Genomic DNA, 26,241 nt, shown 5'->3' with positions numbered 1-26,241 from the left:
TGTGTTAGCATGACAGAAGCTTGATGCTGTCGTGTGAGAACAAGCAACAGCCGGCATTTTATTCAATTTTGATGGCTTACATTTCTTTCCCCGCCACAGAAAACCACCACAGGTTTATCAAAGCCATCAAAATGACTATTTTTTTTTTTTGTTGATCACGAAATACAAACTAGATGAGGAAAACTAGGATTCTGTGTGTATTCAACTCACCGCCATTGTTGTTTAAAGTGCGTGGAATGGTGTGCTGTGATTGGTTAAGCGGATTTATTGCATTCTGCAGAGAAGGAGGAGTGGCATTTATCGTGTTTTAGGAAAAAAAGGAGAAAAGATGACAAAATAACACAGCGGATATTTGATTTTGCGTAAAATTAAGAATTTACTTTTTAATAGTGACCTGATACAATACTGATTTTGATGGTAACTCATTTTTTAAAAATGGCAGTTTTCGCGTTTTGGAACCAAACTCGTCATATATTTTTAAACATTTTGTAATCCATGTTTTGTCGACAGTGGGTGGTTTGGTTGAGAAAGGTTGAGAAGGGTTTTTTTGCAGATTCTCTTTATTGCTTAGCTTCACCACTTCACTTCATTTTTTGGGTGTTACTTCGCTTGTGATACTTAAGTTTTTCTCTTTATGACCAAGGTAGATTTGTAGTTAGAGACTTTTATTGTACAAACCTACACAAGATTGTATTTAGAATGTCGATAGATTTTTTTGTTTTATCTTCAGGTTGTGTGGGTTTTTTCCTAAACTAAATAAATAGACCCAATAAACTCTGAGAGTTGTGCCTTAAAAGTTGTGTAAGATTGAATTTCCTTTCAGTAACACTTGGTTTAGTGTTGTGAAAACTTAAAAACTTGACAATAATCTACTTGTAACAGATTGCTATGTTTAGATTAAATGCATTGCATTACTTCACAACCCCACCTGCTTAGTGTGATAATGCTTTTATAAAATGTCTGTATGATTAAAGGCACTTATGTAAAAAAGACTTGAAAATTTTGTGCTTTTAGGAAATCCACCCAACATTAAGAATGAGATTGGATCAATAATAAGAGGTAAACATGTCTTTATAGCCAATGTGGTCATACTGAGTTCATTTCTCTGTGTTGGTTCATTTTCCTGTATTAAAGATGTAATTAATAAAGATGTTATAGATTTGGTTTTTTACTGTATATTCTGAATGTGTCTGTTTGTGTCTGCAGTGATTATCATCATTGTTGAGTTTGCAGTAATGACAGCACCTACTGTTATTCTTCTCTTGATCATTTGTGAAAGGAGATCTGGTGAGTTTTTAACAGTCTGATGATTCACAACAATCTGAAACTGTCAACATAAAGAAACACAAACAAGCAGAAATGTTAAAACATGAATCATTTATATTCCAGCAGGTAAAAGAAGAGCTCAAAGCACAAGACTGAGTTATGTGAACTGTTCAAAATCAGTTGTAATAAGTGATTGTTGATATAAATATTATAAACATGATGAAAGGAATATTCATTATACAGTATTGTTCAAAATAATAGCAGTACAATGTGACTAACCAGAATAATCAAGGTTTTTAGTATATTTTTTATTGCTACGTGGCAAACAAGTTACCAGTAGGTTCAGTAGATTCTCAGAAAACAAATGAGACCCAGCATTCATGATATGCATGCTCTTAAGGCTGTGAAATTGGGCAATTAGTTAAATTAGTTGAAAGGGGTGTGTTAAAAAAAATAGCAGTGTGGCATTCAATCACTGAGGTCATCAATTTTGTGAAGAAACAGGTGTGAATCAGGTGGCCCCTATTTAAGGATGAAGCCAACACTTGAACATGCATTTGAAAGCTGAGGAAAATGGGTCGTTCAAGACATTGTTCAGAAGAACAGCGTACTTTGATTAAAAAGTTGATTGGAGAGGGGAAAACCTATAAAGAGGTGCAAAAAATGATAGGCTGTTCAGCTAAAATGATCTCCAATGCCTTAAAATGGAGAGCAAAACCAGAGAGATGTGTAAGAAAACAGAAGACAACCATCAAAATGGATAGAAGAATAACCAGAATGGCGAAGGCTCAGCCAATGATCACCTCCAGGATGATCAAAGACAGTCTGGAGTTACCTGTAAGAACTGTGACAGTTTGAAGACGTCTGTGTGAAGCTAATCTATTTTCAAGAATCCCCCGCAAAGTCCCTCTGTTAAAAAAAAGGCATGTGCAGAAGAGGTTACAATTTGCCAAAGAACACATCAACTGGCCTAAAGAGAAATGGAGGAACATTTTGTGGACTGATGAGAGTAACATTTTTCTTTTTGGGTCCAAGGGCCACAGGCAGTTTGTGAGACGACCCCCAAACTCTGAATTCAAGCCACAGTACATAGTGAAGACAGTGAAGCATGGAGGTGCAAGCATCATGATATGGGCATGTTTCTCCTACTATGGTGTTGGGCCTATTTATCGCATACCAGGGATCATGGATCAGTTTGCATATGTTAAAATACTTGAAGAGGTCATGTTGCCCTATGCTGAAGAGGACATACCCTTGAAATGGTTGTTTCAACAAGACAATGACCCAAAACACACTAGTAAACGGGCAAAGTCTTGGTTCCAAACCAACAAAATTAATGTTATGGAGTGGCCAGCCCAATCTCCAGACCTTAATCCAATTGAGAACTTGTGGGGTGATATCAAAAATGCTGTAAAACCAAGAAATGTGAATGAATTGTGGAATGTTGTTAAAGAATCATGGAGTGGAATAACAGCTGAGAGGTGCCACAAGTTGGTTGACTCCATGCCACACAGATGTCAAGCAGTTTTAAAAAACTGTGGTCATACAACTAAATATTAGTTTAGTGATTCACAGGATTCCTAAATCCCAGGAAAAAAAAAATGTTTGTACAAAATAGTTTTGAGTTTGTACAGTCAAAGGAAGACACTGCTATTTTTTTGAATACACCCCTTTCAACTAATTGCCCAATTGCACAGCCTTAAGAGCATGCATATCATGAATGCTGGGTCTTGTTTGTTTTCTGAGAATCTACTGAACCTACTGGTAACTTGTTTGCCACGTAGCAATAAAAAATATACTAAAAACCTTGATTGTTCTGGTTGGTCACATTGTGCTGCTGTTATTTTGAACAATACTGTACATATCCAATATATATTGGACATAAATGAGGAGCGATTAGAAGGCGCTAAGAGATGTTTACCTGTAGCCTGGTAAGTAATTAAATGCTTTGCTTTAAACAAATGCAAATATTGCATGCACTTTTTATGTGTTTTTAAATGCTACCACATTTTATTGTATATGATGACTCTGTACCTGTGTATATGGAGCCCAGTCTCCTGAAGATGCGTATAAATAGCACGAAGTGTAAAACTCGTGCAATACATACGCCAAATTCCACTTTGGCGTGCATGTGGTGCGCAGGTCCTTCCCATTCACTTGGACGGGGCATCTTTTTTTGTCGTTTTATTTATTGGTTTCTCAAATTTTTTGCTATTTTTTACCATTTTCGCTTGGGTTTAGGGTTAGAACAACTTTTTGTTATATAAAAATGACATCCTAACCCAAACCCCAACTCTAACCCCAACTCCAAGCGACCATGGCTTAAATATGGACAAAAACATGGAGAAACCTGTATATTAAATAACCTCATTAAGCAAATCTAAAATCTAACCCTAAACCCAAGCGAAAATGGTTTAAAAAACAGAAAAAAATTGAGAAACCAATAAACAAAACGCCAAAAAAAGATGCCCCGTTTGGGTGAATGGGAGGGACTTGCGTGTCGTGTGCGCGCCAGGGTGGAATTTGGCGTGTGTGTTGCACGAGTTTTGCACTTCGTGCTGTTTGTGCGCATCCTCAGGAGACTGGGTAGGTATATGGTGAGATGAGAAACATTTTAAATAATGCTTTAAAGAAAAACTCATGGTGCTGTCCCAGTGCTGAAACAGCTCTCCGCATGTTTGTAAATTCTTTATCTCCTGTTTGTTACAAATAAAGTATTTTTACAGTACAAACCTTTTCTTACATTCTTGTAAATTATTTTTTGATGATGTTGAATATCCATAGATTTACAGCAATTAAAAGTCTGCTATTTTGACTTACATGACTAAAAGAAAACGGCTTTTAAAGGTTTTAATCCCAAAAATAATTTCATAACAAATTAAAAAAACACATTTTTTTAACATTAATCTTAAACTGGGGGTCTTCTTCCTCTGCTTAGTTTTTCAGTTTACAAAGTCTGTCGTCTAAATAGGGATCGACTGACAGAAAATTAAAAGTTGTGATTTTCTAGTCAGATATGGCTAGGAACTATATTCTCATTCTGGCGAAATAATCAAGGACTTTGCTGCTGTATGTGCAGCAGGAGGCGCAATGATATTATGCAGCCTGAAAATAGTCCTCTTAGTAACTTTCAATAGCAGGGAACTATTTTCAGGAAGTGCGTAATATTACTACATAATATCATCTGCTTTATGTGATGGTAAACATGTAAAATGACCTCTGTTTATCTGTGTTCTTCACATATAAATAAACAAACATATTTAAACTTGTATGCTTGTCTTGTAAGTTCATGATTAGAAATGAACATGTAAACAAAAACAATTATTATTAAAACATATAGGGGGAGTGATGGCGCATTGGATAAGAGACACACCTTTGGTGTGAGAGACCCAGGTTTGAATCCACTGTGACACACCATTGTGTCCCTGAGCAAGACACTAAAGCAACCCCTAGTTGCTCCAGTGGTATATGACCTCTGACATATATAGTAATTGTAAGTTGCTTTGGATTAAAGCATCAGCTAAATGAATAAATAAAAACATGAAATGATGGATATTAATTATTCATGGGAGAATTTGTGTGACAAAGTCTAACACAACTTGTGTGTGTGTGTGCATGTGAGCGCGAGAGAGTGTGAGAGTGTGTGTGTGTGTGTGAGAGAGAGAGAGTGAGAGTGTGAGTGATTACCTTGATTAGTTCATTACTGATAATAAACCCACATTATACCTTATATTTTATACACAAATTCACAGATTTATACTACATTTATTTCATGCTTTAACAGTTGACTTCAACTGTAACATTTTCAGCATTTTAGCGAAGCAGTATGATATTCATCACCTAATAAATGGCTATTTACAGTTCTGCATTAAAAGTTTGATTTTAAGTTTGTTTAGCACCAGCTGCAACTGATCAAAAGGTGTAAAAAATGAACATAAAAATGTACACTAAATTTGTGCTCCACCTGCTTTCTTGGTTGCCATTTTATTTTTTTGAACTTGACCAGGTTTGACCAATCACATTTCCGCACACGCCCACGCATAGAATTGTGGCACAGGACATGAAGATATGGATTTGAACGTGTCTTGATGCCTTCCTTTTACCAATAACTATCTCCAAACAATTAGTTGTTTCTCAAAATATGTATTTTCGTCTGATACAGACTCAGACATAAGGCATGTTTATTAATGTGAGCTATTGGCATGAGCCTCAGAGCAGAGCCAATCAGAGCAGAGCTCAACATTATTATTCATGACCCTTCCAAATAGAGCAAAAATAGACCATTTTATTCAAAGGCCAAATCCTAGGGTTGTAAATTTAAAACCTTTCTGGATATTTTTGCACTTAATAAAGTTAAATACATTCTATGTAGATATCAAATAACAATTTAACAGATTATTTACATGCATTATTTGGCACCTTTACTTTAACAAACATCACTGATGAAATGTTAAAAATGTCTAAAAAAGGGAACACATTTGTATATGTTGCAATAATTACAACATGCAGGAAGAGGTGATGATGTTTAAAGGAAGATTTATGACAAAAAAATAGAACGAGGAAAACTAACAGAAAAAGAAAAATGGTTGATAAATGGCACAAATATCTGCTGGGACTAATAACTATATCTTTCTCTAATTATCTCACAGGTAAGATCTCTGAATACAACATTTATAATGAAGCCACAAGGTTTCTATGTCTACGGATTATTTTATTTATTAGACAAGTAGTTTATAAAAAGTAAAACATAGATTTAACACAAACATTTCTCCACAGAGTGTGTTTGTAGTGTGGAGTATACTGTTGTTTATACTTTATCACTGTTATTACTGTGCTGTACCGTTCTTAAAGAAGAAAGATTATGAAAGATTGTAAAACTGACTCAGAATCTGTGTGTTTAAGAAACAAGAGAGATAAAACTCCAGGCAACATCTTCAAAAATGACAGGGACCTGAAAATGTCAATAACTGCTGAAATCAGATTGTGTGTTTATGAAAAATATTTTCAGACGCTATGGGGCAATTTCCTGGACAGGATTTAGATTAATCCCAGAGCTTTGTTATATTATAACATTTTAGTCGTTTTTACAAACATACCTTATAAAAAACGATACTGGTGTGCATCTTGAGACAAAAGAATGGCACTGATATATGTTAAGATATGTAAGATATTTTTAAATGAAGGCAGCTCAAACATGCATTTTAGTCTGGAACTAGGATAAGCCCTGTCCGGGAAGCTCTTATGTAAAACAGATTGCTTGTATAAAGTACCATATAAATATGTGTATTCACAATTCAATCAGGTGCCAGTGGAGAGGAAGAGATTGATGTGTTCTGTAGTGATGGAGTAAATGTTACTCTGCCCTGCATTAATGCTCATCCTGACTGTAGATCAACACACTGGTTCTATAGTAAAGACAGCAAAACAACTGTTGCACTGTTTACTGAAGGAATAAAGAAGATGGACCATAAAAGACTGAGTCTGGGGTCTAACTGCTCTCTGAACATCTATAAAACCACAAAAGAAGATCATGGGATTTACATCTGCCGGCAACTGAATACAACTGATCAATACACTGATGTCCATGTTTATCTACATTTTCTTCATGGTCAGTGTTTCTGTTCATTACATAAATATTAGATTTATTTTTAAGAGCACTTTTTTTTTCTTTTAACTCACATGTTTACAGAGAAGAGTGAAGTCTGTTGTGTGATTTGTGTTTTAATTTGTGTTTCAGTGTCTTTATCATCCACACAGACTGAGATTAAAGCAGGCAGCAATGTCACTCTCTCCTGTCAATTGTATTTAATAGATGAATATAGTTGTGAGCGTTTGCTCGATAAGTATAGATTTCAGATGATCTGGGTGAATGAGTCTGATGTTAATCTTCAATCAGACTCCAGATATCAGATCTCATCTTCAACAAAACACTGTAACAGCAGTCTGACTACAACACTCCTGAATGAAGACAACAACAGAGAGTTAAGATGTCAGATTATTACAGGAACGGAAGTTAAGACCTCAGACAGATACACTGTCAAGTATTCGGGTAAGAATATAAATAAACATTATTGTATGCAACACAGTCTTACGGCAATTTGTGTTATAGTAACGGAAATTTTGATGAATTTTTTTGTGTTTGCTGATACAAATTTCCACTGTTTTAGGGACTCTGGAGAGGAATGTATTTTTCGTCCTTTTCGTGTCTGTGGCACAACTTTCTTTATCGTGTCATTTTATATTTTTTTCTCATCGTTCTTTCCTATTTTTAAATCATTATCGCTTGGATTCAGGTTTGCGTTAGGATGTAATTTAATGCAATGGATTCTACATGTTTTTCGTCCGCTTTTAAAACTATTCTCGCCTAGAGTTGGGGTTTGGGTTAAGAAGTCGCAGAAAGTGATTTTAACCCAAACCCTAGCGACAATGGTCAAAAAATTAAAAAGAACAATGAGAAAACAAAATATAAAATGACACGATAAAGAAAGTCGTGGCACAGACACGAAAAGCCATTGATAGAAATTTGTGCTGGGAAGGATGAAAAAGACATTCGTCTCCAGAGTCACAAAAAAACAGTGGAAAGTTGTGTCAGCAAACACAAATAAATGAATCTAAATTTTTGTTACTATAACACGACTTGCCATGAGACTGGGTTGTTATATGTGACCTGTGCTGGCAAAATGAGTAAGAATGAGCAAATTTTCAAAAACGAGTTATTTATATATGTTGACATTCTCTATAAAAACTTTAAACGATATGATTTGTTGAAATGACACCTGTTTAAAATTAATATAGTCAGCAACGTCAGTTTTGAGAAAAATGTTGAGATTTTTAGGTTCAAAAATAAAATCATTGCATCCATACCTTAATATCACAGGTAAAACTAACAGGTTTGGAACACACAAAGTAAAAAGCAAGAAAGGGAGAAAAGGGAGAGCGAGAACTGAAGATGCTAGAAGTTACAGGCATCACTTCATGCAAGAGCTTTGTTTTATATCAAAGTCATGAGTTGCATGCGGTAAGTAAGACTTCTGTCTTATGTTGGAAATCAGCGCTATAGGCATATTATATAAATGACACGAACATGTAGTGAATCATAAGTTAAACAGTCAGTGTTGTTTAAAGTGTTGACTCATGACTCGCTCCTCCCGCAGCTCGTAACTCGAAAACCGCATTTTTCATATGTTATCAGAAAGAATCCGTAACGCTTATTTGTCTTTAATAAATCTGATAAAACTAAATACTCTTCGGAGATTTGAAGGAGGTAATACTACTTTCAGATTAACATCAGATACGCAGAAACAGCTTGTGTTATGGACGCTTTAATAACTCTTTTAACATCAAGCAAGTCCTGCACTTTATTTTCTAATTCCTGTAGGTTGTAAACCCAAAACTAAAATGTCAGACGTGCATGTGGATGGAGACGCATCTTTGTATTAGATTAAGCATTTCAGACAGTACACCTCTAAAAACAAATGTACAAATAAAGATAAATTTAGATGTTTTATGATTATTTAGAGCATTGGGATCGCTAGATGAGGGCTTAATGTACTTATTTTTACGAAAACCTGAATTTCAATTAAAATCGACATTTATACTTGCTCAAAAACAGACTTTGTGCATTCCGACTCATTTTGCCAGCACGGGTCACAAATCTTATAAGGCTTCTTTAAGGCGTATCGTGAAAGATTTTTGCAGTTGTGTCATAATTTACTTGCTTATACTATGCCCTAATAGTATGTACTGTTTTATGTTGGTAAAGTACATACTGTTGAGAGCAGAACATCACATTATGCATAAACTGGGACATAATGCGAAACAGAAGTGAAGACGGTTGCCTGGACGCTGTGATCCTTAAGAAATTCAAACATCAGAATACAACTCATCTTTGCATTCAAGCATTTCTTCTTTCATTATTTGTCAAGTAAAGTTTACTCAGTAGTTTCATTTATTGATTTAGTGACGCATCATTAATTTGTTACTTAACTTATGTGTAGTGAAACTACCAATATCTCTTGCAATGAGTTGTGGGTTATATCATCTGAAACAAAAGACCATCTGGGAACTTTATGGATACTCATATTAACATACTATGATTTAGGACAGGGATGGGCAACTGGCGCCCCGAGGGCCGCACACGGCCCGGGGTAAATTGTAATACGGCCCGCTGGACCATATTATACTTAATAAAATACTTTTAAAATGATGATTTTTGTATTAGGACGTAAAACCTCCCAACCAGGAGGGGCGCTAGGTCCCGCGGAGAGTCACAGTAAGCATAGTCCCGTGTTTGGGCTTATGTGAAGAAGAGGTCTTTACGGCCACGGGTCCGAAAACCCGAGGTCCGACCCGAGACGCGATCAGGTTCGGGTCTAAAAGTTTCACGTGTGCCTCGGTCACGGGTCGGGTACAATAATCGGGTCTCGGGTATTTGAATGTGTTTTTGCCGAACGCACTCGAGAAGCCCTCAACTATGTGTGTTAATGTCCTTTTCAAACCTCTCCTCTGTTTGCCAAGAGCGCTTGGACATTGTGCGGCTGGCGATAGGTTCATTGTCATTGAGACAGACATGTCAGATCATTTTAAATGTACGTTTTAGCGGTTACCTTGGTGTCACCGTCATATAAATGGAGCAGCTCGCCAAATTGCTTGCGTGGCTACCGGGCTGCAGACTGCACACACGTAAGTTTAAATTTGGGTCCAGTCGGGATAAAAACAATGCCACTGGTTTGGGTGACGGGTCGGACATGTGCCAGAATTGCTCTCAGATTTGAAAGGTAAAATACATTGTAATAAACATTTTTATATATATTTTGTATTGAATTTATGTATTATTTATTTTAAATAATTTTGTTCTTTGAGGGCCGGATGAGAAACTCCTCTATACTAATATAAAAGTGCCTTGCTTGTTACAGATGTTAAAGCAGTGCAGTTAAGAAGTTTTATCTGAAATGCTTTGTCCACTGATAATAAAGTTATGATTTAAAATTAGCATAATTGCTAAGTTTTATAGTTAAAATCTTTAAGACCAGTTAATTGTATGTTGTAGTTTCTTAATAAAGAAAATTAAGAATGATTTAATTTTTGCGTGTGTGGTTCTGGCCCCCTTGGTATAAAGGAGAAAAATGCTGGCCCTCGTCATTATCAAAGTTGCCCATCCCTGATTTAGGACATACTAATTCTAATTTAAATACTATTTAGGATGGATGCAGGGATGTTGTTTTGACTTATACACAGATGTTCTACGCATGCACATCGCGACAAAATACAATGCATCTCCTGGACAACAACATGCATGCGCAACCTACGCGTACACGTGCACTCTTCTGATGAGGAAAATTACATTACACAGATCCTCACGTACACATAAAAATAGACTATACTATGGCTTTAAGTGAAATTAGGCTTAAATGTTTACAGTAGATGCCAAAATCTCTTGTCAAACTGTCTGCAGGGTTGAAAGATTTACTTTAGAAATGTATTCCACTAAAAATGACAGAATACATGGTGAAATATATACTGTACACAGAAGAGATCAATGCTTCGAAGCTCCATAAACCGCATCCATGCCTTAAAGAAAAAAATCGTTATGATCCTAATGTGGGTTAATAAGTTATAGGTTTGAGCTTTCAAGCAATAGTAACAATGTCTATGTAATGTAACGTAATGTTTTATTGTACAAACGTACACAAGATTGTATTTAGAATGTCGATGGATTTTTGGTCCTAGAAAATATCCTGAACATCTTGTGGTAGGAAGTCTAGTAAACTCTGAGAGTTGTGTAAGATTGAATGTCCTTTCCGTAACACTTAGTTTCAGTGGCGGTTCTAGACAAATTTCACTAGGGCGGCCAAGGAGGGGCCAGTGTTTTACCAGAGGGGCACATAAAAAATGGCAAGATAATATATTTAAAGATTAGGGGTGGTTACAGGAATTAGTTTAAGATAGGACTAGGCCTTAGTTTAATTAGGAAATATAACTAGTTTTAACAAACATGCCTTACTAAATACATTACTTGTGTGCATTTTGAAGCAAAACAAAGGGCACTGGTATATTTTAAGATATGGCATTGCAAGTTGTTTTCAGTTTGGACAGCTCTTACATTTATTTCAGACTACTAGTCTAAACCCTTTCCGGGAAACTGTCCCGTAAACGTTATTTTACTTTACAATCATATAAATATTTATTTTTTAAATACAAGAGTGAGTGCAGGTGCAAAAGGGGAGCTTGGCTCTTTTCTAAAGCCCCCCAACCAAAAATCACGCGAGCCTACTCAATAAACTTTATGAAATGCAAACTTTTATAAAGACAAACGTTTGTTTTAGTTTACTTATAAACACACATTGCTAGACAGTTAGGGACCACAATCTAATCAATATTTAAAATAATATTTATTTTAAACTGTAAACATTTTTATATGTAACATTTAATTATATTCCTCCAATTTTATGCACGTATATGTAAGCGCTTTTTACAATGTGTAAACTTTAAAAAGTAAGCGAGATGTTGGTTTTGCCAGTTGTTGATGAGTAACGTAAGTTATGGCTATAACTATGGATCTATGAGACCGAACGATGACCGTCACCACGGTCTTACCTTGAATGATGCCATTCTGCTAGCTCTCCTCGAGACCTAATGTAAACAATGTCAGATGACTGACCCCAAGTGGTTGGTTCCCTATAAAACATCCGGGTGAACCGAACACTTCCTCTTGCCTGGAACGCCTCAGTTCATCCTGAGTGACAAGAAATGGTGACGGTCATCGTTCGGTCTCATAGATCCATAGTTATAGCCATAACTTACGATCTATTTCGACCTCACTCAGACCGTCACCACGGTCTTACCTTGGATGACTAGTGCCATCAAGGTCACGAAGGATGGAAACTTGTCCTTCTTCACCTCCTTGCTTGGCAGCCGAGAGCAGGATTGTTGACCCAATCGAAACAGGGTCTGCCACATTGACTCTGTAATACCTGGCAAAGGTACAAGGCGAACTCCATGATGCTGCTGTGCATATGTCCATTAGTGCCACCCCTTTAAGTGCTGCCCAGGAAGTGGCCAAACTCCTGGTAGAATGAGCTACCAGATTCCTTGGGACTGGTAAGCTTTGACTGGAGTATGCATGTGCAATAGTGTCTACTATCCAATGTGATAGACGCTGTTTTGAGGCTGGTTTTCCAAGACTTTTCTTATCAAAACACAAGAACAACTGAGTATGTAAATGTCGTAATGACTGTGTCCGCTCAATGTATGTGCGAAGTGCTCGAACTGGACATAAGGTGGCAATATCAAGGTCTGTACAAGAAGGATCAGGCTCAGGCTGAAAAGCTGCAAGTTCAATCACTTGATTGATCGTACGATCATTAAGAACCTTAGGCAGGAAAGCCGGGTTTGGCCAAAGAGAGACCCCCGAATAGTTTGCTTTCCATCTTAGACAATCTTCACTCACTGTTAAAGAATGTAATTCGCCCACACGTTTTGCTGAGCAGATAGCCAGAAGAAAAACTGTTTTCCATGTTAGTGACTTAAGATCCGCTTGGGCCAGTGGTTCAAATGGGGCTCTAGTTAATGACTGGAGAACCATGGGAAGATCCCAGGATGGTGACCTCAGCCTTTTTTCAGGATAGAGTCGACGTGCCCCTTTGAGAAACCGAGTAATCAAGACGTGCTTACCAACGGCTAAACCTTCCACAAGACTGTGGAAATGAGAAATAGCCGCCACATAAACCCTCACTGTGTTAACTTTTCTTCCTGAGTCTAGAAGTGACTGAAGAAAACATAAAATCGAATCAAGACCACAATTTGTGGGGTCTAGGTTTTTGTCCTGACACCAGTTAAAGAAAACACGCCACTTGCTTGAGTAGTTATCCCAAGTGGATGGTGCTTTAGCATTGTTTATGGTTTTCCTTACTGCTTCCTCTAATTGACAAGAGAAGGGCTGATTAGGGGCCAGACCCAAAGCTGTAACGTGGCTGGATCCGGGTGCCAGATCTGACCTTCCACTTGAGAGAGAAGGTCCGCTCTGATTGGTAGTGGCCACGGATGGCCTCGTACCAGACGTAAAAGAAGTGGGAACCAATGTCTCTTTGGCCATTTCGGGGCAATCAGTAAAATCCTGCAATACCCCAGATCCACTCGTTTGAGTACATGAGGAATCAATGGTAGAGGAGGAAAAGCGTATAGTAAGCCTTTCGGCCACTCGTGAGACAGTGCATCCAGTCCCAAAGGCCCACCTTGGCCGTTCAGGGAGAACCACATCTTGCAATGTGTTGTCTCGGCTGATGCGAACAGGTCTGTGTGGGCTTTTCCAAACCTGGTCCATATCAGATGCACCACCTCCGGGTGTAATCGCCATTCCCCCGGGAGAGGTCCAGTTCGAGAGAGGAGATCGGCAGCCCGATTCACTACTCCGGGTATATAGACTGCCCTGAGAGAGGCGAGTCTCGGGTGGGCCCAGAAGAGAAGTCTCCTGGTTTCCTGAAGACAGCGCAATGACCTGGTTCCTCCCTGATGATTGATGTAATAAACTGCCGACATGTTGTCGGTCCTTACGAGGACATGCTTGTCCTTTAGGAATGGAATCAATTGTCTCAAAGACAGATAGATTGCCCTCAGCTCCAGCACATTGATATGTTCCATGGTCCAGGGGAACTTCCATGAACCTCTGACCGATCTTCCTTGCCAGACAGCTCCCCAACCTGCCAGGGAAGCATCGGTTGTCACTACCATTCTCCTCTCTGGTATATTCCCCAGAGGAACACCCTGCCCCAAGCTGCTGCTCCTCAGCCATGGACGCAGAGCGTGAACACACTTCCGTGTAATCTTCAACTTCACTCGTCTGTGTAATTTGGGGTGGAGTTGGAATTTGTTGATCCACCACTGCAGTGGTCGTGCTTTGAGCATTCCCAGGGGTACAACCTTTATCGCTGCCGATATTGTCCCCATTAACCTCTGGAACTGTGCCAGCTCCATCCGTTTGCCTAAACGGAACGACTGCGACAGGGCCGATAAACTTGCTACTCTCTGTGGAGACAGAGATGCTGTCATTGTTAATGTGTTCAAAACTAACCCGACAAATATGGTTACTTGTCGTGGCTCGACATGGCTCTTCTCGTGGTTCAAACGAAACCCGAGTTCCTGTATATGGTTGATAACAGCGGCTGTATCTCTTACAACCTGGTCCCGACTTTGTGCACAGATCAACCAGTCGTCCAGGTATGGGAGTATCTTTATACCCACAGCCTGGAGAGGGTAAAGGGCGGCTGACACCACCCTGGTAAATACACGTGGAGAGAGGGAAAGGCCGAAAGGAAGGACCCTGAATTGATATGCTTGAGCTTGGAAAGCAAAGCGAAGGAACTTCCTGTGATCTGGATGAATGGGCACATGGAAGTATGCATCCTTGAGGTCTAGCGTTGTAAACCACTCGTTTGGCTCTATAGCCTCCAGAATTTGGGCAGTGGTCAGCATTTTGAACGGCAACACTTTTATGTACGCATTCAGGCGCCTTAGGTCTAAGATGGGTCGGAGACCACCATCCTTTTTGGGCACAAGGAAATAGTTCGAATAAAACCCAGTGTGCTGTTCGTAGGGTTGTAGCTGAGTAATCGCTTTCTTCTCCAGGAGTGTTGCTATCTCCTTGGATAAAATTTCTGCCTGGACTAAGTCTTTGACCACAGTTACGTGAATCCCTGAAAACGAAGGGGGTCGTCGCCGGAACTGGATTCTGTACCCGCTTTTTATTGTAGCGAGTACCCAACGATCCGAAATTTTTCTCTCCCAACTGTCCAGGCATAGCTGGGAGCAGATTCCGGCCGCTCTCCCAGGATTGCTATGCAGTTCCCCCATAGGGGCCAGAGCCCCTGGGGTTTTGCTTCTTTTGGGGTGCATTTCTTCCTGATGTACGAAAACGAGACATTTGTGAATGCCGAGGTGCATGTCTGGCACTTTGACTGCTATCAAACCTCTGGGAATAGGTATTCTGCTCTCTGCTGAACTCCCATGATCCTGACCGACCAAAATGAGGATGATAAGAGGGCTGAGAGCCTCAATATGATTGTTTAGTTGCCTTGACGGAACCAAACGTGCGTTGCACTGAATCTCTTCTACGCCTCGCTTGCTCCGCTTTATCCAGTGTCGTCTGGGAATCTGGATGAAACACACGGCCTGGTGTGACGGGCATGTGGGTCAGTTCTTTCCTGATAGTATCAGGCAGCGATGTCTGTGCTAGCCAAATCTGTCTACGAGAAAGGATTGCAGATGACATAGACGCCCCAATGTCCCTAGTAAGCTGGGCGTGCGTAACCAAGGCTGCATCGACCAAACCCATAATGTCCCGATCCTCTGGATTCACAAGTTTCCGTAGAGAAGCTAGAATTATGGCTAAAGCATTACCAGACCGGGCTGCACGTGTGGCTGAGTTGTAGGTTCGACACACTAAATTGTCGGTCTTCTCACACTCTTTCCGGGGACAGCGTGGGTCATCCGTTACCCGGTCTAGACCCAAAGATGTTAAAGAAGCCATCTCATGCTCTACCGCTGGCATACCCCCCATGCCTGTTTCTGCAGCATATTGTATGTTAGCAAAACGTCTGCAACCGGCATTGAACTGGGGTGCAGCTTTGGGATGATTCCATGCTTTGCTTAGCATTTGTAAATAGTCCTCAGCAACAGGGATCGAAACAGGTGGTTGAGACTGTGAGACTCCGGCCCACACTCCTTGCACCGCTGGTGTCGTTGATGGCTCAGCCTGGGTTTCCAGACCCAAAATTCTTGCAGCACTAAGAATTCTGGTAAGAATGTCAGGTTGTGTACTGTCAGTAACAGAAGACCTGGACTCATTTTCCTGATCTTCGTCAGTATCATCATGATCATCACTACCAAAAAGAGAGTCATGAGCATGTAAAGAAATGGTGTCAGGGGTGTTACCTCTTTCTCCCTGATTTAGAGAGATATCATCTTCAGAAACAACAGACGGAACTGTCTGCTGTTGTGTACCTAGTCCCATATTTTGGGGCCTAAAATTATCCATTTTCCCAGCCAGATCACGTAAAGTTGATAGGATTTGCATCTGGGTGTCCATTTGAGGGTCCCTAACTCCTGACTTCCTTCCATCAGAACAGCTAGGTCCATCACGGCCTTTAACAGGAGAATGCACCCTTTTCCGTTTAGGGGAGCGAACATCAGTCTCTGATCCTGATGTTCCTCTATCATGAGCTGCTCGACCAAAAAGCGAAGCTCTTTGCACTCTCTCTTGTAGAGAAAAGTCAGCTGCAGCCGGACATGGTTTTTCGATGTCCTCCAACAAATGGGACATACCCAGACATGATGGACACTCCCGGTGTCCATCCCGAGGATGCATGATAGCGTGGCAATAACGGCACACAGGCTTACTCATGATTGTAAGACAACTGCGAACAGATGTCGCTCAAATAACACAGAAAAATATTAATACTTTACTCCTGCGCACAGAAGTCTGTCAAATACTATATATAAAGTGTGTACCTAATCTCACTGAACCCCTGCAGACAATGGAGTCAGTGAGATAATATATGTATAAATTGCAAAGAAAATTAATATTATAAAATATATATAAATATATATAATATATATAAATATATATATATAATAACTTATTATTTATAATTTGTTTATTGTACAATCACCTATCTACGCGCGAACGCACAGATCAAAAACAGGCGACAGAACCCTCTCCGTTGCGAACAGCAGATCAGCGGGTAAACAATAAAACTCCTTTTACTGATGTAAATAACAAGAGCACAAAAAATACTCACCACATCCGTACGCTAATTAGCGTCGGAACACAAACCCTACAAAACAAATGTTAACATGAATCAAGTTCATTCATTTGTAATGTAAATAATACCAACCACCTACCTGAAAATAGAAGAAAGGAAAAACAATTAGCTTACCGCAATCCTCAGGGGCACCAGGCGCCTGCACAATAGTGACGGATTGAATGGGTAAGTTAAAGATTTCCAATATCAACGTATACACGCAGATTTTCTCCAAAACCGGTCTCTGAAGAGGCGAGAAAGGCAAAGAGGAAGTGTTCGGTTCACCCGGATGCTCCACAGGGAACCAACCACCCGGGGCCAGCCATCCGACACTGTCCACATCAGGTCCCGAGGAGAGCCAGCAGAACGGCACCATCCAAGGCAAGACCGTGGTGACGGTCTGAGTGAGGTCGAAATAGATCAGCTGTGAATGATCACAACGCGCCTCAGCAGCCACGTCACAAGAGAACAAGTGAACAGTGTCCCAATGTCAAGTCAGCTAGAGTCCTTACCAGTGCGCAAACCTGCATACACATTCTCAACATCGGGAGATTGGGAACGAATTGAGACACTCGCAGAGCAGCACCCGCAGCCGGCTACAGTGGTTGGGTGCGCCGCTTTAATTTGCCCGTGAAGAACGTTGCGTCGCATTAGTTCCGCTTTTGGCGCTCGCGTGTAAAATCAAAATAAATGTATACTTTTTTATTTGGTCAGCATGGGGTGGCCACCAGGGACATGTCTACAGAGGCACGGGCCACCCTTGGCCTCCGTGTAGAACCGCCACTGCTTGGTTTAGTGTTGTGAAAACTTAAAAAAACTTGACAATAATCTACATGTAACAGATTGCTATGTTTAGATTAAATGCATTGCATTACTTTACAACCCCACCTGCGTAGTGTGATAATGCTTTTATAAAATGTCTGTATGATTAAAGGCAGTAATGTAAAAAAAAACTTTAAAATTTTGTGCTTTTAGGAAATTCACCCAGCATTAAGAATGTGATTGGATCAATAATAAGAGGTAAACATGTCTTTAGCCATTGTGGTCTTACTGGGTTCATATCTCTGTGTTGTTTCATTTTCCTGTATTAATGATGTAATTAATAAAGATGTTATAGATTGAGTTTGTACTGTATATTCTATCTGAATGTGTCTGTTTGTGTCTGCAGTGATTATCATCATTGTTGAGTTTGCAGTACTGACAGCACCTACTGTTATTCTTCTCTTGATCATCTGTGAAAGGAGATCTGGTGAGTTTTTAACAGTCTGATGATTCACAACAATCTAAAACTGTCAACATAAAGTAACACAAACAAACAGAAATGTTAAAACATGAATCATTTATATTCCCCCAGGCAAAAGAAGAGCTCAAAGCACAAGACTGAGTTATGTGAATGGCTCAGAATCAGTTGTACTAAGTGATTGTTGATATAAAAATTATAAACATGATGCAATGAATATTTGATTATATGTAGTGCTATAAAATAAAGCCTCAAATTAAAGTTGAGTTAGTACCTTGTTCATCTTATCATCTCAATCATATTGACACATTGTTAACATCTGTTTTTTAGACTTGTCCAATTACAATGCAAATTTTTTTTCTTCATGCAATTTTAGGAATTTTAAGTCATCAAACCAAACATTGATTCATATAATTATAATTTTCAATAATAATACCAATAATAATAATAAATACTTAAATAATATAAAACAACATTAACATATTAATTATTCTTATATTATTAGTAATAATAATAATATAATATTAATAATTTTCAAAATAATAATATATATAATAATATTGTTGTTATTATAATTATAATTAAATCACCTTATAATTATAACTTATAAAATAAAGTTGAAAAAGTCAATTTTATTTTATAAGTTGTAGCAACTGATCTCTAGTCAATATAAATAAAAGTAAGTTGAAAAGACTAAAACGTTTAAAGCATGTATAATGTCTACTAATGTACTTTGTTGATCCTGATAGATTGGAGTAAAAACATACATTTGTGTTTTATTTGATTAATCTATTTAATTTATTACATACTAATATAGTATGTAATGTGCAATTTGCTTGTTGGTAATAAACATTTAACTGTTAACCATTGTATTTTATGTTGTTGGGTATAACAAAACAGAATATAATACGAAAAAGTAGGTACTATCTTACAGTGTTTTTCAATGATTCTCCTTTTTTATAACAATGCATTGCATTACGTCACCTTGAGGAAAGAATTTACTAAAGCCCGCCTTGAAAGCATTGATTTGAGAGTGACTAGAGAGACGAGTAGTAGACCACAGTATTCAGATTATAGATAATACATGGATATATTGTAGATAGACTAGATATATAGATAGGCTAGTATAGAGAAATAGGCAGACAGCCAGATAGCATAACGTTAGCATAACCTCGTGTAAAAAGTGTCACGAACTGGTACGGGAGTGAGGACGCAAGTGCAGAGTCTGGGATAAATAAATAACATTTAATATCAAACTGGAAACAAAACACGAGGAGTAAAACAAACAATGGACAGGTAAGTACAACAGGAACAGACGGGAGTAATGACAATGACAATGATCCAGCAACAGGTAATACAAAAGACTGGGTATATATACACAAGTGAAGATGAGACACAGCTGGTAATAATGAGGCAGGTAATCAACAAATGAGAGTCCAGGTGACAACAATCAGTAAACATGCAAGCACACACAGAACACGGTTTGACAACCGTGACATAACCCCCTCCTCAAAGAGTGGCTTCCAGACACCACCCAAACATAAACAAAAGTCCGGGAGGGTGAGTCTGGTGGGAGGGACGGAGGGCTTGGAGACCACGGCAGATCGGCATGGCAGGAAGCCGGAATGAAGCCGGCAGGGCAGGAAGCCGGAATGAAGCCGGCAGGGCAGGAAGCCGGAAAAACCGGAGCGGGCTTCTCGGGGCCGATCCAGATGACTCGACCCTCCTGAGAACCGACGACGATCCGATCAACCCGGGGGTCGACTCCCACCATCTCAGGGAAATGGGTTCACACACGGTAGCGACCACCCTGGGGAAATAATCGGGCGTGGTGTCCGTTGAGAACCCTGAATTGAGCACGGCGGTGGACCTCCCAGGAACCGGACCAGACGATTCTTTCAGCAGGGGAGCTAACTGGACCGATTCATCCCTCGCAGGAACAGGCTTTTGTGTCGCAGCAACCACCCCGGGGAATGAATCGGGCGTGGTGACCGCTAGCTTCAGCCCGTCCTGGAGTTCTGAGCGATCCCTCTCGGTAAGCTCCAAGGGATATCGGGACTTCGAAGCTCACAGATCCCGATGTCCACTACTCCCCCACAAAGAAATTTCAGGGGAAGCTCTCCTCCTGGAACTCGCTGCCTCCTTTAATGGCTGGATCATTCTGTCACGAACTGGTACGGGAGTGAGGACGCAAGTGCAGAGTCCGGGATAAATAAATAACATTTTATATAAAACTGGAAACAAAACACGAGGAGTAAAACAAACAATGGACAGGTAAGTACAACAGGAACAGACGGGAGTAATGACAATGACAATGATCCAGCAACAGGTAATACAAAAGACTGGGTATATATACACAAGTGAAGATGTATGGAAGCATATGGGTAGCTAAATTCAATTTAGAATGTAATATGCAATATGACAATGCAATATGTAAAATGACAATGCATTTCTGTATTTGGGTTTACATTTTCCGTGCTTTTGTGTGCAATCCTTGGTGCAAAGTGGAGGTGAAAGTGTGGTACTTTGATTTGCATTTTCCATTTTCTACAGCCCTGTTTTAAATACATATTTTAATGCTTTAAAAGTTGCAAAATTAAAATGGAAATGTATTACCCGAACTGATATAATGTGTTTCACATTGTCAAGCAAAAACTGTAGCAAAATTATCATTTAAATGTAAATTTCCCTAAATGCATTTACATTTACGGGTGGGAAACTTGGGATTGCATTTTCATTTACAATGCATGCAATGGATGTAGCAAAATTAAATTGGAAATGTATTAGCTGGATTGATTAGATGTGCTTTACATGGTCAAGCAAAAACTGTAGCAAAATGATCGTTTAAATGTAATTTTCTCTAAATGCATTTACATTTACGGGTGGGAAACATGGGATTGCATTTTCATTTACATAGCGCGCAACGGATGTAGCAAAATTCAATTGAAAATGCATTCCGAGTTGACCACGCCCCCGTCCTGTGAATCACTGCGTCAAGGCGGGGCCAACAACTCCCATTGCCTGGCCTCTCACGTGGGAAACATGGCGGCGGCGGGGCTGATGGTCGAGGGTGTTGTATTCGCTGGCCGATTAAGTGAAGCATAAACAGAGAAATATTAGTGTTTATGGAGATTATTACGTGTCTGTAGGTGACAGAACTACAGCGTTGTTTGATCCTCTCACCGAATTGTCTGCATTATCAGACGCTAGTTCACCTCGCACTGTCATGTGGCTGCCTTCGCATTCAAGTAGCCTACGGATGTTTCTACAGCGAACATTTCATCACAGTTCAAATAAACACTGACTGTACATGTATGTGAATGTATTTTTACGTTGAAAACATTGTTACATTTTTTAAAGATTTTAAAATACAGATAATGGTGTTATAACCTCAGACGGAGCGAATGATAAAAGGTATATAGGCTATATATAACAGACTATTCTTAATTTAGTTTGATATGTTTTTGTAGAAGAAGAATAAACATTCTGTTCCGGTTAAAGTCTTTAACGGTTATGCAATAATGGATTGTCATCTGACTATCATCTAGCGAGAGTGGCCATGGTTTTACTACAGTAAGGTTTAAGGTTTTTTAAGCTATTGGGTGCTTGGTTTTCGAAACGATCTTGTTGTAACCATGATTTTGGCTTTAACTATAGTAAAACTATGATTAATTTTCGTAAGGGTCCAAGACGGAGTCATTGCTTGTTTTACTGTTTGCATCTCCAGCAATCCGGTTCATAACCAGAGCACCGCAAATAATATTTTTTTCTAAGTTTCGTTTCATTCTCCATGTCTGTCTCGGTTAGCTCTTCTGTTTTATCGGTAAAAAGAGGCTAATTTCTCATGATGCGGAGCACGTCTAAATAACACGCGATTAAGTGAAATCAGAAAACCCGGTGTTAAATCTCGAAATAGGTTACTGCGAACCGAATGGCCAAAACAATTAGAAATACATACAAAATAATTTTCATGTATACTTCTTTACATAAAATAACACAGATCAAGTGATAACGCATTAAATGACCATTCTATATTACAATGCCTTAAACCTGCGACACGATAAAAAAATTAATAGATTTTTTTTCTTTTCGAATAATTATTGCAGATCGACTAGTCTTACACACCCGGACATCAGCATATTGACCCGATCAGACCAAACATACATTTAACTTATGTACCTTTATACACTTTCATAGCAGAAGCGTAGTGAAGGGTAGGCTACTGACCTGTGGCCAGTGACGTCGTCTTATCTTATTCACTACTTTTAATGTTCTTATTTATTTATATCCACAAAAGTTATTAACAAAACATACATTAAAATTAAGAAACAAATTAAATGAAATTAAATTCGTTTTAATGAAGCAAACAAAACATGTGAAGTAAAATTACGTTTAATTGTGGTATAGTCGTAACAGCAAACAGTAAAACAATTAATGACCCTTACCAAAATGAACCGTTTTACCTTAAAGCAAAATAAAAAACATGTTTACTACAGATTTTCTACAACCATAGTTAAACCTTACTGTAGTAAAACCATGGTTATTCATGTTAAATGATAATCCATGCATTATTGTTAAAGAACAGGGCTGCGTTCCCCGAAACCTTCTTAGCTCTACGTCGTTCTTAAGTTGTACCTTAAGCTGTACCTTATCGTTAATACGTGTTTCCCGAAACGTTCTTAGTTACGTATCACTTCTGTAAGTCGTTCGTTCGGAAGGTTGGTCTGGAGCAATCTTAGCTATACCTTATCCCGTTTGACTCCGCTAGGGGCCATGACTGTGATAAAAGCTTGTGTAGATTGCAGTCTATATAACTAAATATCTGTTTTAAAAAAAGTTGAAGTACACTCCGTGTTAAATTAGGCATTTTTTATTTATTTAAAGAATAAAAAATTCACATAATTAGACATTATTACACTGATGGTTGTTAGATTTTTTATATTTTTTTCCAAAGGAACATCAGCTGTGAACTATTATTACAGGCTAAAGAAACTATTAAAAAAAGATTTTGGGTGGAGGAGTTGGTGAAACTATGGCAGCTATACAGCGAATCTTATTATTTTATTTGTGCATTTCATATCCGTTAAATCTTTAGTTTACCGGCTATTTTAGCTGCAAAAAAACAAATCAAGTTAAAAAAATTGCATTCCACACGGGAGCACATTCATCACGAAATCATAATTGTTGATTTTCCTAAATATTATTATTGATGTTAATTCGACTTTGCATCTAAGTTTTTTTAATGTTTTATAACTTTGAGGCAACTGCCATATTCTTTATAAACATTAAAAAGAAAATGCTCCACTTGATAATTGCTTGTATAAGGTCAACAAATTTTCCACATTAAAACTAATCAAAGCTTAAACCTAAAACAATCATACTATATATTTATATATCATATAATATATATTTTATTTTATATTTAAGGTTAACAGACAGGCGCGGCTCCAGAAATGCGCCCATTAAGCGTTATCCGCATTGTAAACGCGCTGCTTGCGCAGTGTCCAAACACATAAACGCGTGAACTAATGAACAACAATTTGTTTTTCTACATTTTAAGTGTAATGCCAAGCCAGGTGACTTGCACGACCCACCTTATTTCCCTGTGCAACGCATTTATTGGGAACCCCTAATATAAATTATCCTTTAAGGTGAAGGAATAATGGATGCATTGAAGCAGTTTATGCATTATACTTTTGGACATGAAGTTGCGAGTTTTGCATGGATTTGATATAAAATAAAATATTCAAGGTTTATATTTAGTTGTTTGCAATTTGAAATATTTTTACCAGATATTCCCAATAAATGTAACTTGAACTATTTCTGAAATGTTTCTTTAATAAATAACACCGCTCTCTCATAACGCAGCGAAGTACCTATTACATAAAGTGAACAATTGATTGTCGAGCAATCGATATCAACCTATTCAGCACCATCGCCATGGACAGCAGCTGGTAACGTCGTACGTAAGAAAGTATACCTTAAGAAACCCTCTAAGGTACAGTTCGGGAAACACGCCTAGAAAAGGTAAACCTGTAGTTAAGGTTTAACTTAAGAGTCTTCGTAGCGCGCTAAGGGAGAACGTTATCGGGAAACGCAGCCCAGAATTTTACCGGAACGGTTCTTCTTCTTCACAAAACATGTCAAAAGGTATTTATGTCGAAGTTCAGTCTGTCTACCTTTTTTCACTCCGTGAGGGGTTTTAACGCTGTTTTCTGTATTTTAAAATAATTAAAAAAGATTTGGACAATGTTTTCAACGTATAAATACATACATGTAACAATCAGGGTTTATTTGAACTGTGATGAAATGTTCGCGGAAGAAACATCTGTAGGCCCTCGGTGGTAAAAAAAAAAACCAAGAGTAATACAAACCGTAATCAAATTTTTTCACAATAATAAAATCATGGCTAATTTTAAGGATTAACTATACAAAATGATACCTGTTTGGAAGACAGGGATGCGCACCTGTCAATATTAACAGAGCGAGGCCAGAGACAACAGGGAGTAATAAATGGAATTATGTGTGCATCTTTGAATACTGTAAGAATATTTCCTTTAAATATATTATTTGTCATATAAAGTGTTGAGAGATAATGTTTTTCCACTGTCATTGCTTATTTTGACCTGTTAGTGTGGTTAAAAGCGTGTTTGGCGCATTTACCTTAAGAGTTTATTTCAGTAATATTGCTTATTGTTTTATAATAATACAATTTATATCAATCCTGCTTCCTTCTCTGTTTATTCATTTCATGATGCTGTTATGTTAAGTCTAATATTCAAATCATATGCGGAATAATGTGTGCATCTCTGAATAACTTTGAAAATAATTTTTTCAACGTTTTAAAAACAATAATGTTGTGAAGATATTTATTGCCATATGAGACGTTTATTGCCGTTGAATACTCTCGTCTATAATATGGAAATCATATATACGTAGGAAATATAATGTGGTATACTGCAAAGTTACACTGCTAATTTTTATTAATGATATATGTGGAGATAAATAATCATTTGCAAATCTGCTGATTTGATCCATTAATTTCCTGACCACCATGCTAGAGATTTTAAACATCATTAATCCACACTTACTAGTCTATCAAATAATATCTAAAGTATATTGTTTTGTGAAAAAAATGATGATGTTATATTGTTTTTGCGCTTTTCCGCAGGAAGTGTCAATCACACGATATTTTTATAGTCAAAAGCAGCGGTCAGCAGCTGCAGCGCACTGCAAACGGAGTGTGAAAGCACAAGGCGGCTGCTTGACAAATCTAACCGCATACATACTGCAATAAACACATCAAAGGCCAACAGGCTATGCCATTTGTTGAGGGGTCGTTCATTGATCCCCGTATTTTGTAAATCCTAGACATGTTGGACCTGCCGAACGGGTTGAGCACTTTACTGTGTTGAGCAGAAAGGCTGCACAGTTTGACCGGGAATCGGCCGCACATCAGGCTGCCAGATTGTGTTGCTAACTCGCAATGTATAACTATTATCAGACCGGCGTTCGCAGCCTCAAAACTGCCGGTCCACCGGGAAAAGTCCCGACTCTCCCGATTGCCGCTCCGCTACTTGAATGCGAAGGCACGAAAGGCAGCCACAGGACAGTGCGAGGTGAACTAGCGTCTGATAATGCAGACAATTCGGTGAGAGGATCAAACAACGCTGTGGTTCTGTCACCTACAGACACGTAATAATCTCCATAAACACTAATATTTCTCTGTTTATGCTTCACTTAATCGGTCAGCGAATATAACACTCTCGATCATCAGCCCTGCTGCCGCCATGTTTCCCACGTGAGAGAATCACGAAGTGATTCACAGGGCGGGGGCGTGGTCAACTCGGAATGCATTTTCAATTGAATTTTGCTACATCCGTTGCGCGCTATGTAAATGAAAATGCAATCCCATGTTTCCCACCCGTAAATGTAAAT

At 38.6% G+C, this 26,241-nt stretch overlaps 2 protein-coding genes across 2 annotated transcripts in view; both read left to right on the top strand.

The window, feature by feature from the left end:
* Positions 1-26,241, top strand: part of LOC129422233 (uncharacterized) — a 158,614-nt gene that overhangs the window by 24,689 nt on the left and 107,684 nt on the right. The window lies entirely within an intron of this gene.
* Positions 5,818-18,680, top strand: LOC129422231 (uncharacterized). The gene is made up of 6 exons (XM_073854039.1): positions 5,818-5,915; positions 6,569-6,874; positions 7,004-7,315; positions 18,039-18,083; positions 18,232-18,312; positions 18,418-18,680. The coding sequence occupies exons 1-6, from the start codon at positions 5,849-5,851 to the stop codon at positions 18,489-18,491; spliced, it is 885 nt and encodes a 294-aa protein (XP_073710140.1). The 5' UTR covers positions 5,818-5,848; the 3' UTR covers positions 18,492-18,680.

Source organism: Misgurnus anguillicaudatus, chromosome 16 (assembly GCF_027580225.2).
Source record: "Misgurnus anguillicaudatus chromosome 16, ASM2758022v2, whole genome shotgun sequence".
NCBI classification, from domain to species: Eukaryota; Metazoa; Chordata; class Actinopteri; order Cypriniformes; family Cobitidae; genus Misgurnus; species Misgurnus anguillicaudatus.
Note: the sequence above shows the minus strand (reverse complement) of the source record. Positions and strands in the feature narration are given on the sequence as shown.

Coding starts and splice junctions, on each gene's coding strand:
- LOC129422231 (XM_073854039.1), top strand. CDS start 5,849: ATGGTTGATAAATGGCACAAATATCTGCTGGGACTAATAACTATATCT. Junction 18,084..18,231: donor GATTGGATCAATAATAAGAG/GTAAACATGTCT, acceptor TTGTGTCTGCAG/TGATTATCATCATTGTTGAG. Junction 18,313..18,417: donor CATCTGTGAAAGGAGATCTG/GTGAGTTTTTAA, acceptor ATATTCCCCCAG/GCAAAAGAAGAGCTCAAAGC.